We start from the raw sequence: 19,162 nt of genomic DNA on the forward strand, positions 1-19,162 counted from the left end.
TGGGAATGAGAACAAAATTTTCAAATAAACTTGCGATAGATAAGATAGTATGTTGACAAAGGGAATTGTCCTTCTTCATGACAGTACAATTCCTCACACTGCATTTCAGACCCGCAATTTGTTGGACAGTTTTGGCTGGGAAGTTTTAGACCACCCACCCTACAGTCCTAATCTTGCACCGAGTGATTCCAATCCGTTTCTCCACCTCAGTGGCAACCGTTACAATGATCATGACGACGTAAAAGCGGCAGTGAATTATTGGTAATCGGATCAGCCGGCAAGTTTTTATTAAGAGGTCACTTTAAAATTAGTTGAGAGGTATGATAGGTGTTTGAACAAACATGGCAACTATACCATTACATAGAGTAAAGTATGTACTTCCTGAAAATACATTTACTATTTTAAAGTAATCTTTCGTTGTGTACTGATCTCCAAACGGAACTGTACTTAAAAAAACACCCCTCTTACAAGCTAGATTTTCTTAAATTAACCTTTTGCATTTGAATAAGAGTTTGAAACTATAGCAGTGCAACCAGTAATCCTTAGATAACCAATTTCTTAGATGGTTCCGAAGTTTTAAGATAATTTTAATTCAGTTTAATAGATAGGTTAGGGGAGAACTCTAGCAACAAATTATTGCAAATTTTGATATTGGATCACCCGGATAACTAATTTCACAGATACATATTTTACAAATAATAAAATTTTAGCAGATGGAATATCATTTAGCACACTGGGTCATTTCAGCATTGCAATGACACTAATTTGTCATTCACCAAATTATCAATTTTATGGCGAACAGTACTTCCAAAGTCCATTATTAAGTGTGCTACCAATAATCCATCTTCCAAATTGAAATACGCTTATTTTTTCTTCCGTAATAAGAGGTGAAAACGCTAAATGAAAGACGAAAATCAACAGAACTCAGCTCCGGTGACATTTTTATTGATGACGCTCAAGACACACAAAAATATGACACCAGTAATGATCGAGTACTTTAAACTGCTTGTTTAGCAGCAAGACGCCGCATTCTTTCTTCTGAAATTGAAAGCTTAATACCCTTGTCACGGGGTAGTGAAACGTACGGCTTCGTTCCTTTACCAATAATAAAGACGTTATTCAACCTAAAAAAAATAAATTTGGTTTCAGGACAAAAACAGAAATATACTTTCACTGCCCCAATTTAATTTTTTCCTGGGGGACGGGAGGGTGGCTCTTTCAGGTCAATGCCATGGGGAGTCAGGTCCCATCATCTTTGGCCAGGTCGCATAACAGCCAATTACAGTCTAAGTCCTAACCTTTTGTCAGAAAAAAATCATAAACAAAAGGACAAATTAACAGAGAAACGAAATCTGGCTACGACCTATGGTAATACATGTATACATAGATGCACTGAATCAATTACTCTGTTAGTACAAAATAAGTCTTACAATCGAACAAGAGCAATTCTGTAGAAATGCTAACTTCAGTGGTAAAAAGCTCACTATACCTCATATAAAACCACAGATAATGAAAAAACTAGCACACCTTTTCATATATTTATGCTTCATAAATCGAAGGATATTTGCCACAGCAACGTTTTTTTGCTTTGGAAAAGCCAGTTAATTATTTATATACGTGTTTTGTTCAAATCCTCAAATATTACTCTATGTCTATTTAGAATGGAGTTCTCATCCCTATTCTATTAGACAACCGTCAAAATCGTATAACACAACCTTATACCTCCTTGAATAAGCCAAATGATCTCTGAAATTTTTATCATAGATATATGCTATATTAGAAAATTCCAGGGAAAGGCAATACAAATTAAATGCGCTTTAGCACAATTTAATGGTTCGGCAAGTTAAAAGGTCAACCGATGGACCAATCTACAACAAGCTGAAGAATTAAATGCTTAACTGTTACAATATAACTACTTTATTATTGTTAAGCAAATTTTTTACTTGATTTTACAAATATCAGATTACGTGTGGCACATCACATACACGATGTGACAAAGTGATAATTTAATTTCGGTAGACCATTTCTTTCAAAACTTTTAAGCCTAACTTCTCAGGCATAAACGTCAAAACACCAAGAATCAGCTTGTGTTGCCCTTTCCTTACATTTCTGGCCATAGAGCCTTGCGGAGGAGGAGGTATTAAATATATGCATTTATTTTTATTATTCGTTGTACATGAATAAAAAAACAACAAGAATGCGCTTATTTCGCCCTTTCCTTACATTTCCGGCCATAGAGCCTTGCGGGGGAGGAGGTATTAAATATATGCATTTATTTTTTATTATTCGTTGTACATGAATAAAAAACAACAAGAATCGGCTTCTATTGCCCTTTCCCTACATTTTCGGCCATAGAGCCTTGCGGGGGAGGAGGTATTAAATATAAGCATTTATTTTTTATTATTCGTTGTACATGAATAAAAAACAACAAGAATCAGCTTATGTTACCCTTTTCTTACATTTCCGGCCATAGAGCCTTGCAGGGGAGGAGGTATTAAATATAAGCATTTATTTTTTATTATTCGTTGTACATGAATAAAAAACAACAAGAATCAGCTTATGTTCCCCTTTCCTTACATTTCCGGCCAGAGCCTTGCGGGGGAGGAGGTATTAAATATATGCATTTATTTTTTATTATTCGTTGTACATGAATAAAAAACAACAAGAATCAGCTTATGTTACCCTTTCCTTACATTTCCGGCCAGAGCCTTGCAGGGGAGGAGGTATTAAATATAAGCATTTATTTTTTATTATACGTTGTACATGAATAAAAAACAACAAGAATCAGCTTATGTTACCCTTTCCTTACATTTCCGGCCATAGAGCCTTGCTGGGGAGGAGGTATTTAATATATGCATTTATTTTTTATTATTCGTTGTACATGAATAAAAAACAAATAGAATCAGCTTATGTTCCCATTTAATTACATTTCTGGCCATAGAGCCTTGCAGGTGAGGAGGTATTAAATATAAGCATTTATTTTTTATTATTCGTTGTACATGAATAAAAAACAACAAGAATCAGCTTATGTTAAACTTTCCTTACATTTCCGGCCATAGAGCCTTGCAGGGGAGGAGGTATTAAATATATGCATTTATTTTTTTATTACTCGTTGTACCTGAATAAAAAACAACAAGAATCAGCTTATGTTTCCCTTTCCCTACATTTCCGGCCATAGAGCCTTGCGGAGAAGGAGGTATTAAATATATGCATTTATTTTTTATTATTTGTTGTACATGAATAAAAATCGATCCATCTTTATTGATACTAGCCCCGCACTAAAAGAGAGGAGAGAAAGAGCCCATGAGAAGTAAGATCCTATAAAGAAGATGACCAAACCGGAAACAGTGTATACGTTACCCTGAATGTCCGAAATCAGGTTAATGTCGACATTCATCGGTGGATGTTCGAAATTCCTTTTTCTCTGCTTGGATTCAATTGGCTTTGCAAGTCAGCTTTTTCAGTCTTATGCAAGCTATGATGTTAAAAGTTTAAATTAGGTTAGATTAGGTTAGTTTTGGTTCTAAATATCAGAAATAAGTTAAAAATCTAACCTCACCTAGCCAAACCTAATCTTATCTAACCTTACATTAAATTGAAAAAGTTGACTGACAACGCTGACTAAATTCAAGGAGAAAAAAGGTACTTCGGACATTCATGGTAAAATGTACAGAAAACAAATGCTAGCTAAAATGCTACCTTGTGGCAAAAGTGTGACCAAGAGCATCCTTGATGTGGACGATGTCAAACGACCCAGGGTGTCTTTCACGACTGACAATGGTGCCAACACGACCCAAGTTACGGCCTCCAGTGATCATACAAAGGTTTCCTGAAACAAAGTCAATATACAATACAAATATTAAATGTCTTGACAACAAGCAGTGCAGTTATTTCCAATTTTCATCTTTCCTGAGAAAACTTATTAACAGCATAATACTTTTGGGTTCCATTTGAGTAATACAATTTTGTATACAGTACGTATGAAACAATATTAACTACCAATGACTTTTATATCTTTTTGTCAACGTTAGAACTGGACTTGTTCCACTTGCAGGACAGACAATCTGAGCCTTCATTTTTTCAATCTGGCTTTATTTTTTGAAACAGTTGAGTAATCTGTAGAGTAATAATCAAAAGGCTAAATCAAATTGCACTATCTGCATGTTTGCACCAAAACAGCCATTGAATTAAAATTGAAGACTAGTTCCATTTAAGAAACTTTCAAAGAACATTAAGAGACTATTGTCAAATTAGGAAATTTTTTTCATTTTTGTCAAACTACTTAATAAGACTTTAATGCTATCAACAAGATAACTTAAAATTTAAGTTTTAAACGTGATACGCAATTTTTCACCACACAATTCGTCGGACAAATTATCCTCCCTCACCCTAATAAGGGTCAATTCCATTAAAAGGGAGTAATCACTATGCCTCCAGTTCCACCACTAGAGTGATCTGGTGTGGAAACACATTGACTTTGGTGGGAAGTCTGCACTTTGTGGACTTCAACTTCCTTTTTTATAACAACTGGAAAATTATACATTTTTAATATGTGCAAACCTAAACACCTTTGTTTTAACATAACACTCTGCTGAAATCAAATTTTGAAATAGACTATAGCTAGGGCCAGAAGTTAGTGTCGATGGCTCTTTTTAGTCTTCTGCCCTGTCTCTACATCCCTTTTCCTGTGCATCCAAACCTGTAACCTGTCTTGTGTATGCCTCACCAATTATTTTTGTTTTTGTAGAAATAGGAGAATCCGAAAAAAGAGCACAAAATTCCCGCGAATTGACAACACTGGTTCTGTATCTATTAAGTTTAGTTTCCTATTATTATTTCAGTTAAGAAAACACCTTTTTCATTATGTGTTTAACTAAAAGTAGGAAATTGACCAAATTCATGCAACTAATTAAAAAATCGATAATTATTTAAAATCTAGAAGTAAAATATTAACTATTTTTATTTATAGAAATAGGACAATCCGAAAATAAGAGCACTAATTTTCCTATTGATTTAACAAACATGCAGTTGAACAAGAGCAAACCCTTGAACAACGGACATAACTGTTTAGTACCCAAGAAAAAGGCCACAAATCAAAATCATACACTTAATTATAAAAAAAAATTATCAATGGATATGATTGTGCATTACCAAAGAAAAAGGTCAAAAAACAAATTCGTCCAAAAAATCTAAAAGAAATAATTAAATAAAATTTAGAAGTAAACTAGTAACCATTTTTTTATATATATAGAAACAGGATAATCCGAAAAGAAAAGCACTAATTTGCCTATTGACTTAACAAACATATTGTTGAACAAGGGCCATACTCTTGAACAATGGACATGATTGTCCATTACTTAAGAAAAAGGCCCAAAATAACCAAAATATCCACATAACTGCCATGGATAGATAAGGTTAAGATTAAAAAAAGTGCAAATTTCGAAAAAAAAAACAAACATATATACTTCTATTTTAGAAAACGAATTTACATTTACAATAGAAATTTTTAATTTTTTTTATTTAGATATTGCTGGATATTTCCATTTTCAACGAAAAAAAAAGATGATGGAAAAAGAATTTTTTTAAACTGTTTCTTTTTCCTTCAATTTAGAATACAAAAGTAAGAGAATTTTGTACTCTGTTTGCTAAAAATATCAAGTTTGCTAAGCAAAGTTTTTCAAGGACTGATACATACTATGGATACATTTGCTGCCTATCATGGCTGCAATATATCATAGAAAATTCATCAAATAGAACTGGATGGCCAGGCACAAAATAACCAGTTCATCCTGAGGCAAAATTATTTTCATTTAATTTTTTCTGTCTGCTTCTCATATTCCTACCACCAAATATTTCAACACAAAGTTCCAAACAAAGTATCTCATTGTTTTTCTCAATAATTGTATTACTTTCGCTTTTCCTGCCTCCCTTCTTTTATTAGATGCTGTGTTTCATCTTAATTCAGGTGCAAAATTTAATATAAAAAAAGAATAGCACCGCAGTTTTGAATTTACAACTTTAATTAACGAACGCAGTTTTTAATTAACGAACACCTTCTTAGCCAGCGTCATAGTTTATCCAGCTGTGGCTTTATATTTAATTAATAATAATAATAATAATAAATAACGATTTTATTATCAAACGCCATAAAACAGTCAAGCCGATCAGTGGCAGTTTTTGTAATAAGACACTAAACACATAAAACATATGAAAATCACAGCCATAGCCATCGTCATGCAAAAATATACATTGATTCGAAATATCAGATTCAAACTAAAGAGTCGAACAGAGTCAAGCGAATAAAAAGAATAATGAACTAAAGAAAATAAAAATATACAATTATTGACGAGTAGATTCAGAATTAAAAATCTTGACGAAGGAGGGAACAAAACTACTTGCATACCGCATATGCGGTGCTGGTACCGGCTGAACTTTTGGTATCGGTTGAGCTACATTTTGCGGGAGCCTTTGGCGAGACGGGAGGTGCTCAGGGGGGGGGGGGAGGATTTCACGAAGCCGTGGATTTTCCAAAATACCGACACCAAATTTAAAACACAATTGATCATGGTGTGTCGATAGAGTTTAAAGTGAAATATCGCCCGACTTTCAGGCCAGAAGTCAAAAGGTACAAAATACAGTTACAAGATACATTTCAAAGATACAGTAAATTGAATAAATAAAAGAAAAAAAAAGAAACTAAGAGAGCAACACAACCAAATATTTCAACACAAAATTACCAAACAAAGTATCTCATTGTTTTCCCCACCAATTGTATTACTCTTGCTTTACTGCCTCCCTTCTTTTATTAGATGCTGTGTTTCATCTTAATTCAGGTGCAAAATTTAACAAAAAAAGAATAGCACCACAGTTCTTAATTCACAACATCTTCTCCATTAGTAGCAACAATTCATGAAGACACAGGAGGCGGGAGGGAGGAGGATTTTCGTCATTTGGTTGAAATGAAGAAACAAAAAAGCGTATTTTCAAAATATAGGACAGGGATATTATATAAAATATGTGGCAAATAAAATATAGCGGCATTCTATGCCGCTTGGGGGGAGAAGAAGGTTAGGAGTGTTCCATTCTCTTGTCTTATGTGCGGGTAGTCTGAAGATTTAGAACATTTTGTGTTATTGTGAAGAACTGAAGGTACTTAGGAGGAGAATTTTTGGGAGGGAAGTTATGGATAGAAGGTGTTTAGAAAATAAAATCGGAAGTAGTTGCAAAGTGGATATTAGAAATTTGGGAAATTTTGTGAGTGTGGGGATGAGACATAGGGAGGGTTTTCTATCGCAGTGTTATTTTCAAAAATGTTATTATTATGTTTGAACTTATTATTATGTTTTATGCGTTTCGTTGTATTTGTATTATCCATGGCCCATAGGGCTTTTGTGAGAAATATATCTATATATCAAAATATTATCTTTTAAATCACTTTAAAAAATACAAAAATATTTTTCAAAATGTAGCAGGAATCCCACCTAATCAGCACCACTATTTCCATTGACACACAAAAGACTGGATTAATTTCTTATTAATTAGCATATGAAACATTTCTTCTATCCAGTAGTCCATTGACAGACACTTGTATGAATTAAATACAAATTCTAAAGTCCAGAAAACATAAACTAACCTGAATCGAATTTAATAAAATCAGTCATTTTTCCAGTAGCTATGTCTAACTGAACTGAATCATTAACTTTAACCAGAGGATCCGGATACCGGATTGTTCTACCGTCATGAGTGCAAATGTAGGGAATTCCTTTGGGCCCAGTTGCTACTTTCTTGACTTTGCACAATTTATACTAAGAGAAAACAACCTTGTTAATACGAATAGAAAACTTTAACAATAACGTTTAAGCACATTTAAGGTCAGACAAAATATTGTAATCACTGTAAGTCAGCTGATTATACCTGATGAAACATCATACAAACCTAAAGCAATTAAACTATCTAAGGAAGACCCTGTCGAAATTAAACCCTTCTAACAGAACTGGGCAGCTAATTAAAAGCCATAGCTATGAATCTGGTTGGGCAACGCTGTGCTGCCATTGGTTGTTAATCACCAATATTAATGGCACCAATAGTCTTTAATCTCTATATTGCTCGGATCAAAGATCACAATTTCCCTTCTATTCAATTTCCTTCCAAAAAGTAGAGCTACACAGAAGAATAGTTTCAAGCATTGAAAAAAATTACACAATTTTTCATTTTGGTTCATCCTCATTTATCTATGTACTGAGGTAGACCACCATGATGGTCCTCACCTCATGCTTAATTATCTATGGATTCAGTATAATGGGGTAAATTGCAATTAATAACAGCCCAAAAGTTTTCTTGGATTTTTGCACCCTGGCAATATTGCTTGAAAATCTTGGAATGACCAGCAAAAGATGAAAACTCAAACAAGATACCCAAATAAAAATAATTTTATAAAAAATTAAAATTGAAAATAAAAAATTCCAAAATAAATAAAATTGCAAATTCCAAATAAATAAAGTAAAAAATTGCAAATACAAATTTTTTATTTGCAATGGCTACCCAATAAACCTTATTGAAAATATCAGAGATAGACGATTAAAAAAGATAAAACAAGAAAATAGGGAGCCTGTCCCCCTTGATTCAGTTGTTCCGGCAATTAAGAAAAAAAACTTTCACCACTCTACCATACATGTCAAAACTTAGTGATAAACTTGGAAAATTTTTAAACAAACACAATCTCTCTGTTTCTTTCAAAAGTGAACAAAAAGTTGAACATTTTTTCAACTCAGGAAATGATAAAACTGACCATGAACCGGGTAGTGGTGTCTACAAGTCCCGTATTCATTTGGGAAATTTTACATTGGTATGACCCATCAACAACATGGTGAACGTTTGCATGAACGCAAAACTTCAATAGATAAATCCTTGAGACTGAAAAATAAAAATGACAAATTTGATTCTGCATTGGCCCAGCATATTTTCGAAAATCCTACACATCTTGTTCTTTTTGAGGAGGCCGCTTTAATATCTACTGTAAATGGCATACCACAATCTTTCAAAGAGGTTATTGAGATAAAAAAAAATATATATAAACAGGAATTTGGCTATAAATAGGGACACCGGACACATTTCATTAAGCCCAATTTATAACAATTTAATACTAAAAGACTCTTTTGATATTGGCACCCAATCAAATTTAAGAGAACCTATCAACATATCTAATGAGAACCGAAATGGCAAAAGAGCAAAAAGTATTGCTAGGCAAAAGATTCTTACACAATCTCTTCAGTAACATCCTTTTTTTTCATTGGATTCGGTTTTGGTCTTTCATTCAGTGTTTGTTCGGATCTTGTGTAGTGAACTCTAAAAGGTTAGATTCATTTTTTTTTCTTTAGCACTGAGGACGACTTGGCAGAGGTCCTTGAAATATTTGCTGGTTTTTCGTCTTCATATTTTACCACAGACTGACAAAATCCTCGTTTCTCACCCTTTTTCGGTTTTATTTATCATTTATTATTTCCTTTCCTCTCTTAGCTTCATACATCATGTATAGCCAGTGTGGTCTTAGAAAGTATTTACTTTAGCGTAAAGAGCAAGGTATTGGGCAAGGGGGCGAAACCCCTCATATATATAATAATTTCTGTTTGTTTCAAGTTTGAATATTGCTCCTTTCTTTCAGTTAAAAAACTGTTTTTTTATTTAATTTCTGAGCATTTTTCAACTAATGCTGGAAAAACTGGCACCCCCTTCATAGAAAATTCTCTTCCCCCATGGAAAGATCTTCCCATGTAACCCCTCCAACAACCGATCAAAAAAATCCCCCCTGGAAACGTCTGTAAACTTCCTAATAACCAATGATGTATGTAAACAATAGGTAATGTTCATAACTTGCAGCTGTTCCCCCGGGGACTGTGGGGGACTAAGTCGTCCTCAGACATAGTTATTAGATTTTTCGACTGTTGAACAAAATGACTATCTCGAAATTTTGATTTGGTGACGTTGGGAAACAAATGAGCGTGGGAGGGAGCCTAGTTGCCCTCCAATTTTTTGGTCACTTAAAAATGGCACTAGAACTTTTAATTTGCATTCAAATGAGCCCTCTCACGACATTTTAGGACCATTGGATCAATACAATCACGCATCTGTGATCTTTCTTTTGACAAAAAATTCACGACATTTTTGCAGATAGAGTAAAACCACTACAATAGGGTTCTCTGATACACTGAATCTGATGGTGAGATTTTCATTAAGAATCAATGACCTTTAGGGGGTCTTTCCCCCTTTTTCCGAAAATAAGCCAATGTTTTTCAGGCTTGAACTTCAGATGAGTAAGACTAAACTTGATGAAATATATAAATTTGAAATCAGCATAAAAATCCAATTTTGATGTATCTATTGGTATCAAAATTTCGTTTTTTAGAGTTTCTGTTACTTTTGAGTCAGGTTGCTCCTTACTTACAGTTTGTTACCATGAACTGTTTGATTTAGCCTTACCTACCTTTTAGCATAAAGACAAATTCTACCAGCTACTCAAAAAAAAAAAAAAAAAAAAAAAAAACAAAAAAACAATCAAAAACACAAAAACAAGGAAATCTTAAAACTTGCCTTGGCCTCTTCAGCTGTGATCCTATGGATGGCAAATCGTCCTTTAACATCGTAAATTAGACGGAAGTTTTCATTGGTTTTGTCAATGCTAATTACATCTATGTTGTAAAAAATAAAAGAAAAATATATTAGAAAAAATAGATTACACATTTCAAAAAACATATTGAGAATACGAAGTCAGAGATAAAGAATTTCAATCAAAAAAATCAGCTGATTATACCTGATAAGCATCATTTCAGATCAATACAAACAATGGTAGCATTACAAAAACGGGTGACAGTACTGTATTGAAGGCTAGTAGAATTGGCAGCATAGAAAAATCTCCAAGTTTTTTTTATTTTAATGAGCCTTTCTTTTTATGAAAATAAGTCAAATAAAACCACAGAATAGGGAAACTATTCTTATTTGCCTAAACTCATTAGCATGCTATTATGTAAACCTGAAAGCAAATGGGACAAATCAACAATTATTTGTCATTTAAAATTTTTACAAGTTTCTGCACTTTTCCTGTGAACATTTTGCCCCTAGTCAGTTACAATGTAGTTGACAACAGGGAGTACTGACTCAGCTGGTATTGAGCATAACTGGTATAAAGTAACTTCAACCTCCCATACAAACTAGTTTGATTAAATTAAGACAGTAACTTACAAATACAGTAAGAAGAACAAACAAAAAACGACTAAGTTTCCTACTTATAAAAACATTAATCACACAATTATAAAATTTATTACAAATGAGAAAAAAGAAAGAAACAGCAAAAAATGAGATAAATGATACTTGTTATGCCAACTCTTCACTTCCTAATTTCTTGTAGGTAACAAAGTGAGTAGATTTAAAGGTGTATCTGCTCAATTGTACACCAACAACTTGACTCATCACAGGTCTTGAACCTTATGGTAAACTTGACAGATTCAATGGGATATTGTGTTGGTCAAGTGAAATAAAACATTTTTTTATCTTACAAGGTCTTTACCTTGTGATGATTTTTGGTTTCAAAGCAATAGTGACTGTATATATCTCAAGCATATATTATGATAAGAATCTTAAGAAATTGCAAGTAATGACAAATTAAAAAAAAGAACAAAAAAAAACACAAGCATCTTGTGTACAAGCATGTTGAAGCTGCAGTTATACAATAGCTACACAGAGGTTTGAAATACTTCAAAGATAATTTTACCCTAAGAACAAACATGTTTTTTATTTCTTCCCCTTACAAGAAAACTTTTCAATTCCTTGTCTTCTTGGATTGCAAAGAGATGTTGATTCTTGGGAATGATCTCTAGCAAAGGTTAATGTCCACCTTTCCTCTCCCAATTCGAATCTACAAATATACACGCAATAAAATGTAAAGATAATCTTGATAACATGACTGATCAGACACATAGTATTGCACATAAGAAATTACAAATTTACTCATTTATTAACTAAGAGCCAAAAAACTGTGAACCCTAAAGGCACAAAAACACCCTTAAACAAGTTAGAATGTTGGTTACCTCAGCACCAGTCAGGCATACAATAGCATGTTACATGGAAACAACCTCTAGGAGGCAGATAAGACACAGAAGTATGATAGTAGATTATTGTATTTCTATGTATTACAGTGTAATATAGTCATTACATTGTAATGACTGTGGGGGAGCATTGTACCCAATACAAAGATAAAAATATTCAGGTTTTGCAGCTGAAAAAAGCTTGGAACAATAGAAAAAAGGAACTTATATCAGATTATTGGAAGCACTAGTAACAAGAGTGGTCAAATATGGCTCTGAAACATGAACACTTTGAATGGTTGAGGAAGTCTTGTTAAATGTTTTCAAGAGGAATAAAATCAGGTTGTCCAAAAATGGGACTGAAAAAGGTCACAAGAAAGGTTTAAAGGATCTTACAACTTTATGAGAGGGAAAAGAGTGAAGCTTTGAATAGTTTGCAGTGATGGAGGAGCTTGTGACCCTGTGTTGGCCTCAATTGGCTTGGTCTTCCACAGGGTTGAAAGTAGTAGTAGTGGTCAGAGGTAGTTCACCCCCCTCCCATTGCTGAATGTACATATACATAAAATGAAAAAAGATCATCTTGATAACTACCCCATTTTCAGATAAATTTCACATTTTACAAACTAATATACCTTGAACACTTAAGACAAAAAAGGAAGAAGATAAAAACATACCCATGAACCCAGCTGGGAAATTAGAATCAGTTCTGACTTTTCCATCAACTTTGATCAGCCTCTGCATTACAATCTTAGTTACTTCAGCACCAGTCAAGGCATACTTTAGCCTATTACGGAGGAACACAATCAATGGCAAAGATTCTCTAAGTTTATGGGGACCAGTGGATGGACGGGGGGCAAACACACCCCCAAGTTTATCCAACATCCATGCTTTTGGTGCAGCCAAACGTTTCAAATGCTTCTTTGGGCCTCGTGCCTATAGCCAATAAAAATAAATATAAAAAATTGTGTTCACAGCAAAACCAGGACTTATACTAATGAAGAACTACAAAGCGTTCTAAGCCCACAGGACATGTTAAAGGAGTAATCTTATTTTAAAATCTTAACTCTTATAAAACTTGGATTTTTCACAAAAAATTCCTTATAACAATATCTCTTACTGGAGATAGTGCAAGGCTTCCAAAACACAGTTATATTGAAGGTGCAATAATTCTGTCTATTGAAATTTATTTGAGGTGCTTGTTCACAGAGAACAAGAAGGTCCTTCAAAATTACTTTGAAGGACCTTCTTGAAATAATTGGTTAATTTGGGACTGGATTACATTATTTTACCACTCTGACCCCCTCACTCTAGTGAAAAATTCTCTAACATCCTTCACAATTTTTATTTGTGTATATCACTACTTTAAGCTATAGTTGTTTGCCAAAAAAGTAGACAAAGTAGAACTGCCATCAAACTTGTGAATTATTATATGGCAACCCAGACAAATCCTTGATATCCCCTTCAAATGAGGGGCTTGTGTGAACCTATGCTTCAAACCATTGGTGTCCAAAGTATCATCAGCAAAAACTCATAACAATAACCCTACAACAATACTAACCCATAACAAAAAAAATGTATCAGCTTTTTCATTCTATTTTGGGGCTACATTTTTAGTAAAATTTAGGCATTTATACTCAGGTTTTGATTGTAGTTCAATTTTGCAGTCAATACTACTACCATTTATAACAACTCCCTGCAGCACCAAGCTGCTTGTGGCCAACACAGCTACAGATACTCCCCCCCCCCCCCCCAATCTGTTCAAAGCTCCTCTTTACACCCACTCAAGAAGTTCCTGTTTCTCTTAAATCTTTCCTTACAACAACCCTACCTTTATAACCAACAAGTAGAACAATAGGGATTTTTTTTTTAATTTTTATATAAGACAGTGGAATGCAACTTTAAATTAATATTTCAACCCTACATCCAAGGGCTGTCCTCAGCAAAACAAATGCAGAAAAAAACGAATATAAAAGAACTCACATTAAAATGCAATCTTTAAACTAAAATATTACAGTCCATATAAAACAGTCAAGGAACAGCTGCTTTGCCAGAGGTCATTCAGAGAATTGTAACTGACTCTTTTGCAAAATTCCAATTGAACTTGAAGGGGGAATTGAATGCTCAACTTCAGGCACTTCTTAAACATCTCAGTGAAAAAATCCAGGTCTTGGAAACTGAACTACAGGAAAAGTGTTCTTGGTCAGATCTGAAGAACAAGGTTACCTTAGTAGTATAACAAGTTATCCCTAAAGTGAAATCTGACCTGCTCAACAAACTTTCTAGCCAGATTAGTTTGGTTTTGGACCAGCAGATTTCTATAGTTGCAAGTCAAGTAACTCATCGTGGACTTGGTGACTTGGAGGAGAGGAGTGCAATAAACAAGAAAGCTCAGAATGAAAGTGATCTTAAGTATACCAATGAAGTTCTGCTGAGTGAGTGTCCAGCTAAGTGTGTATTCTCTGTATGCTTGGGACAAAAACAAGGGAGTAGAAGTAGACCAGTGATGGTGATTTTCCCTTGATTGTAATATAGCAGCTTTTTTTCTTGTGAGCAGGATTGAGAATATTAAGGCTAACATACCAAACTTCTGTGTTGCACATGACAGAACCAATGGAGAGTTGGCTGAGAAGAAGAAGTATAATGATCTTTAAAAGGAGCTTACTGAGAAAGTTGCTCCTGGTGAAATCAGTTGAAAAATCAAAATATGGAAAAATGGACCAGGACTAGAAGCAAGAACCATTTGTGATTGTTAGAAAGTAGTTTTCAGAATTTTGAAGGTTAAAAGCCTAGAGGCTGTTGAGAATAAAACCTGTTTAGTAAACCATTTGGTAAATTTTCAGTTTACAATATAATCCAGCTAGGATGAAAGTGAATAGCCTGTTACATGATGTAACATGATGTAGCTTTTGTGGTAAATTAAATTGCAAGCCATTAAAGGGTTAAAGGGGCTAAAAACAGTCCATAATAATCAAAAGTTTAAAAGCTTGTTTAAAAAGAACTGGCTAGTGAGAATAAGTAGCAATTTGTAGCTGATTCAGAAAGGGTAACTAATATTTTCCTTAGTCTTGACAGTAAAGTGTTATTTTGAAAATAAATTTGGAGGAATTTTGAAAGAACTAGAAACCCCTAAATAATGACATCAGGTTTGTTGTGATGTCATTTTCTAGGGTTGCCATACTCTTTTTATAAATATCTGCAAGTTCATTTTTAAGATAACAATTCAGTAGGAAGACTAAGAAAAATTACCTTTATTGAATCAGCTGCTAATGACAATTTTTCCTTGCTAAACAATTTTTTTGCAGAAGCAAGTTTTTAAACTTTTTGTTAGCCTACTGTGGGGTGTTTTCCCTTTTGTGGCTCCATTAAGGCTTAAAATGGAATTTCCCCCAGAAAAGAGCATAAGAAAAGGCATCAAGTGCTGTATTCACTTTCATCTTATGAAAGTTTAATTAAAATTATGTTGAAAACTAAATTAACAATTCTTATTTCATAATACACCAAATTACATTTTAACTGTAATTCTATATTTTACCTTCCCCCCTTAATGTGAAAAAATAAGACTGAAATTATATATTATCTATGCATTTTGAAATTTTGGTATAATTCTACTTCAGCTACTTTTTGCCATCTTGGAAAGGGGCTAGGTTAGGAAACTGAAACTTTCAGGGATGGGTCTAAAGGCTAAAGTATGTCCCAGGAAAGTATTTGGAAGTACCCACCTCTACTCCTTCTCTCTCTAGAGGGTCCTGACCTTTAAAAATTGGTGTGTAAAAGTGGGTAAAATTTTGACAGTTCATATTATTGACTTACAAATAAAGTGAACATACTACTTGATGCCTTTTTTATGCTATTTGTGAATATAACAAATCATTTTTGTCAGAAATGAATTTTACCCCCACCCCTATATATACCAATTCAGGGTTTATATTTGCATATTGAGGGGGGGGGGGGTAAAGTTTAAACTTACCTCTCATTTGCATCAGACATAAACTTTATCACCACCCTGTAATGTGCAAACATATACCCTAAATTGGTATATACAGGGGTGGGGGTAAAATTCATTTCCAACAAAAATGATTATTATGTTTGGAAAGAGCATAAAAAAAGGCATCAAATAGTATGTTTACTTTATTTGTATGTCAATATTATGAATGGCCAAAAATTACATAAGAGTGAAACCTTGAAAAATAGATTTTTTGCTAAAATGAACTATAACAAAATTGTTTTCAGCTTCTCAACTTTGCTTAATCCCATGTTATAAGGTTCTAAAGATATGCAAATACATTTCCTAAATAAAACACAAAAAAACATTGATATGGCTAAAAATCCTACTCAAATAACAGGAATTACATTTTCAGAACTAAAGACAGAGATAAAGAAACTTAACTGAAAATTAAGGTAAAATTTTGGTTTTTCAAAATTTTAATGTAGGCAAATTTCAGGACCCTCTAAAGGGAGAAGGAGTGGATGTAGGTATTTCAAAATACCTTCCCAGGACATACTTTAGCCTGTAGACCCAACCCTGAAAGTTTCATTTCCCTAACCTAACCCCTTTCCAAGGTAGCCAAAAGTGGCTAAAGGGTAAATTTTTACCATATCATATTATTGACTTGCAAATAAAGCAAATATACCACTTAATGCCTTTTTGTATGCCCTTTGTAAGTATAACAATCATTTTTTTCTGAAATGAATTCTAGCCCCAACTCACCTATGAAAAAAGTATGAGAAAACATTTGCACATTAGAGGGGTGGGGGGAACTTTTTAACATACCTTTTATGTAAATTAGAAATAAAATTACCCCCACTCCCCTAATGTGCAAATCAGCATTCACAAGTGTGTCTAGCTAGAATCCTATGTCTAGCCAGAATTCAATGTCTGGGCAACAACTGTTCACAAGTAAAATTTGGTGCTTAGCTAGACAAGGCGCTTGGCTAGTCTAGAACTCAATGTCTAGGATTTTCAATTACAGCCAATCAGAATGTGTCAAGTTCCAATACTTTCCTCATCTATGTTTACATTTTTAAACTGAAATTTAATTTTTCTCATTAATTGTTTTTTTTTTCATTTTAGGCAAATGTGCAACACCAGTCATAATAGTGACGCAAACTAAGGCAATTGCCCCACTTATCTCATCCATTATCTTGTGACAGTAAAAATATGGATTACAATGTTGAAAGTTTTGCCCAAATAAAGCTACTTTTGGCTATCATGGAAAGGAGTTTGGTTAGGAAAATGAAACTTTCAGGGATAGATCTAAAGGCTAAAGTATGGGTCAATATCTACAAAATCATATTATTGAGTTAGGACAAAGGTGAATACACCATTCAATGCCCTTTTTGGTAAAATCCTACTAAAACTAGGCTACATATTGGATAAGCAACAGAGCAAAAAGCTTTTATCTCACCTAAAAAGCGGATAGTCTCTTAAGGATGGATGATGGTGTCATTTTGAAAATCGACATCACCAGGCTAAAAGCAATGTAAGTTCACTTAAAGAATACAAACTACCCACCAATTTTTCACCATAACATAATGGCGAAGAAACATTGGAATGCGGTAGAGTTAGCAATAAGTATTTTATAATTTCTGGTAAGATTTGTCTTAATGATAGCCAAAAGAGAGATTATGAAGGATAACGCACCATCTTGATCTATTATTTTCCAAAGTAGGTTTAGCACATATTAGTTTCTTCTGAAAAGCCTTGTGGCTGTAAAACCAGGGTTGAGTTTTGACCGAAAATGAAGTCACTAAAATCTGGGGAAAACGTCGATAAACAAGCGAAAAATCACAAATTGTGTAATTTACCCGCTTTAACCTTGAGAGCACTAGAAAAGATATAATTTTTATTATACTGGTGTTAAAAAAAAAAAAAAAAATCAATTTTTTTTATTGAATAGAGATATTCTGTACAGATACCAAAAGAACACATACTTGTAAGTGGTAGACCCCGACGCATTGCCGATTTATCGGTGGGGTGCCGCCGATGAAAGACGTGAAGGCGTAGAAAAATATTCAGTGGCGTGTATCCATTACAGTAAAAAAAGAAAATTTTCGGAAAACGTCTGGGGAAAACGTCGATAAACAAGCGAAAAATCAAAAATTGTGTAATTTACCCGCTTTAACCTTGAGAGCACTAGAAAAGATATAATTTTTATTATACTGGTGTTAAAAAAAAAAAATCAATTTTTTTTAGAGAATAGAGATATTCTGTACAGATACCAAAAGAACACATACTTGTAAGTGGTAGACCCCGACGCATTGCCGATTTATCGGTGGGGTGCCGCCGATGAAAGACGTGAAGGTGTAGAAAAATATTCTGTGGCGTGTATCCATTATAGTAAAAAAAGAAAATTTTCGGCAGCGCGCTATTTGGGCGCCATGTCCATGTTACATTGAAACACGTTTTAATCGGTCTGCTATGCTTTGTCTTAACATGGATGAATAGGAGAATCAGTGGTCTAGGACTAGGACCAAGTAGGAGGCACATCAATATGTGGTATTCCACTTTGCTTTTGACACATAATTTAAACTGTGCCAGAAAAAGATAATTACATAATATAGGCATTAAAAGACTTAAAAGAGCTTCTAAGAAAGCAAAGCAGATGTACTAAAGATACTTTTTTGCCTGCAGCGAGTCTTTTAATTTTTAATTTCCATGCTTTCATGCTTCCCTCTCAATAGCAAATCAAAACGAACGACAAATAAGGCGTGTTGCGTGTCAAACATGAGCTATTGAAAATCGGTTTCATTGAGCACAATGAAAAGCGACAGGATAATACGGACACGGAGGGAAGTGAACGCTACCGTTTATTGAAAAGCGAGAGATTAAAAAATCAGAAAAAAATAATTTTTATCCTACAGGTTATTGGGTTTTGTTTTTACTTGAGCGATGCGTCGCTTGTCGTGTTTTGGATAGGTTTGAAAATCCTATAGAAATAGAATTACAGTTAAAATATAATTTGGTGTATCATAAGAAAAATTGGTGTCAACCGGTGGTGCGCCTCTTGAGACAATCAGCGGCGAGCCTCCATTTTTTCTTTGGTCCAGCTATTCACCGCTGAAAAGAAATCTGGCGTGGCGTCGGG

At 34.0% G+C, this 19,162-nt stretch overlaps 1 protein-coding gene across 1 annotated transcript; it reads right to left on the bottom strand.

Moving 5' to 3' along the window:
* Positions 1–924: 924 nt before the first annotated feature.
* Positions 925–17,808, bottom strand: RpS4 (ribosomal protein S4). Its single transcript, XM_089104213.1, has 6 exons — positions 17,719–17,808; positions 12,752–13,010; positions 10,588–10,685; positions 7,634–7,805; positions 3,700–3,829; positions 925–1,124 (listed from the first exon to the last, which is right to left on the bottom strand). The coding sequence occupies exons 1-6, from the start codon at positions 17,719–17,721 to the stop codon at positions 998–1,000; spliced, it is 789 nt and encodes a 262-aa protein (XP_088960339.1). The 5' UTR covers positions 17,722–17,808; the 3' UTR covers positions 925–997.
* Positions 17,809–19,162: the final 1,354 nt, after the last annotated feature.

This window comes from Artemia sp. Qi Xiang Cuo, chromosome 2 (genome assembly GCF_049724085.1).
Source record: "Artemia sp. Qi Xiang Cuo chromosome 2, ASM4972408v1, whole genome shotgun sequence".
Taxonomy (NCBI): Eukaryota; Metazoa; Arthropoda; class Branchiopoda; order Anostraca; family Artemiidae; genus Artemia; species Artemia sp. Qi Xiang Cuo.

Coding starts and splice junctions, on each gene's coding strand:
- RpS4 (XM_089104213.1), bottom strand. Junction 10,686..12,751: donor TTTCCCAGCTGGGTTCATGG/GTATGTTTTTAT, acceptor TTTACAACATAG/ATGTAATTAGCATTGACAAA. Junction 3,830..7,633: donor TTTTATTAAATTCGATTCAG/GTTAGTTTATGT, acceptor ACTTTGTTTCAG/GAAACCTTTGTATGATCACT.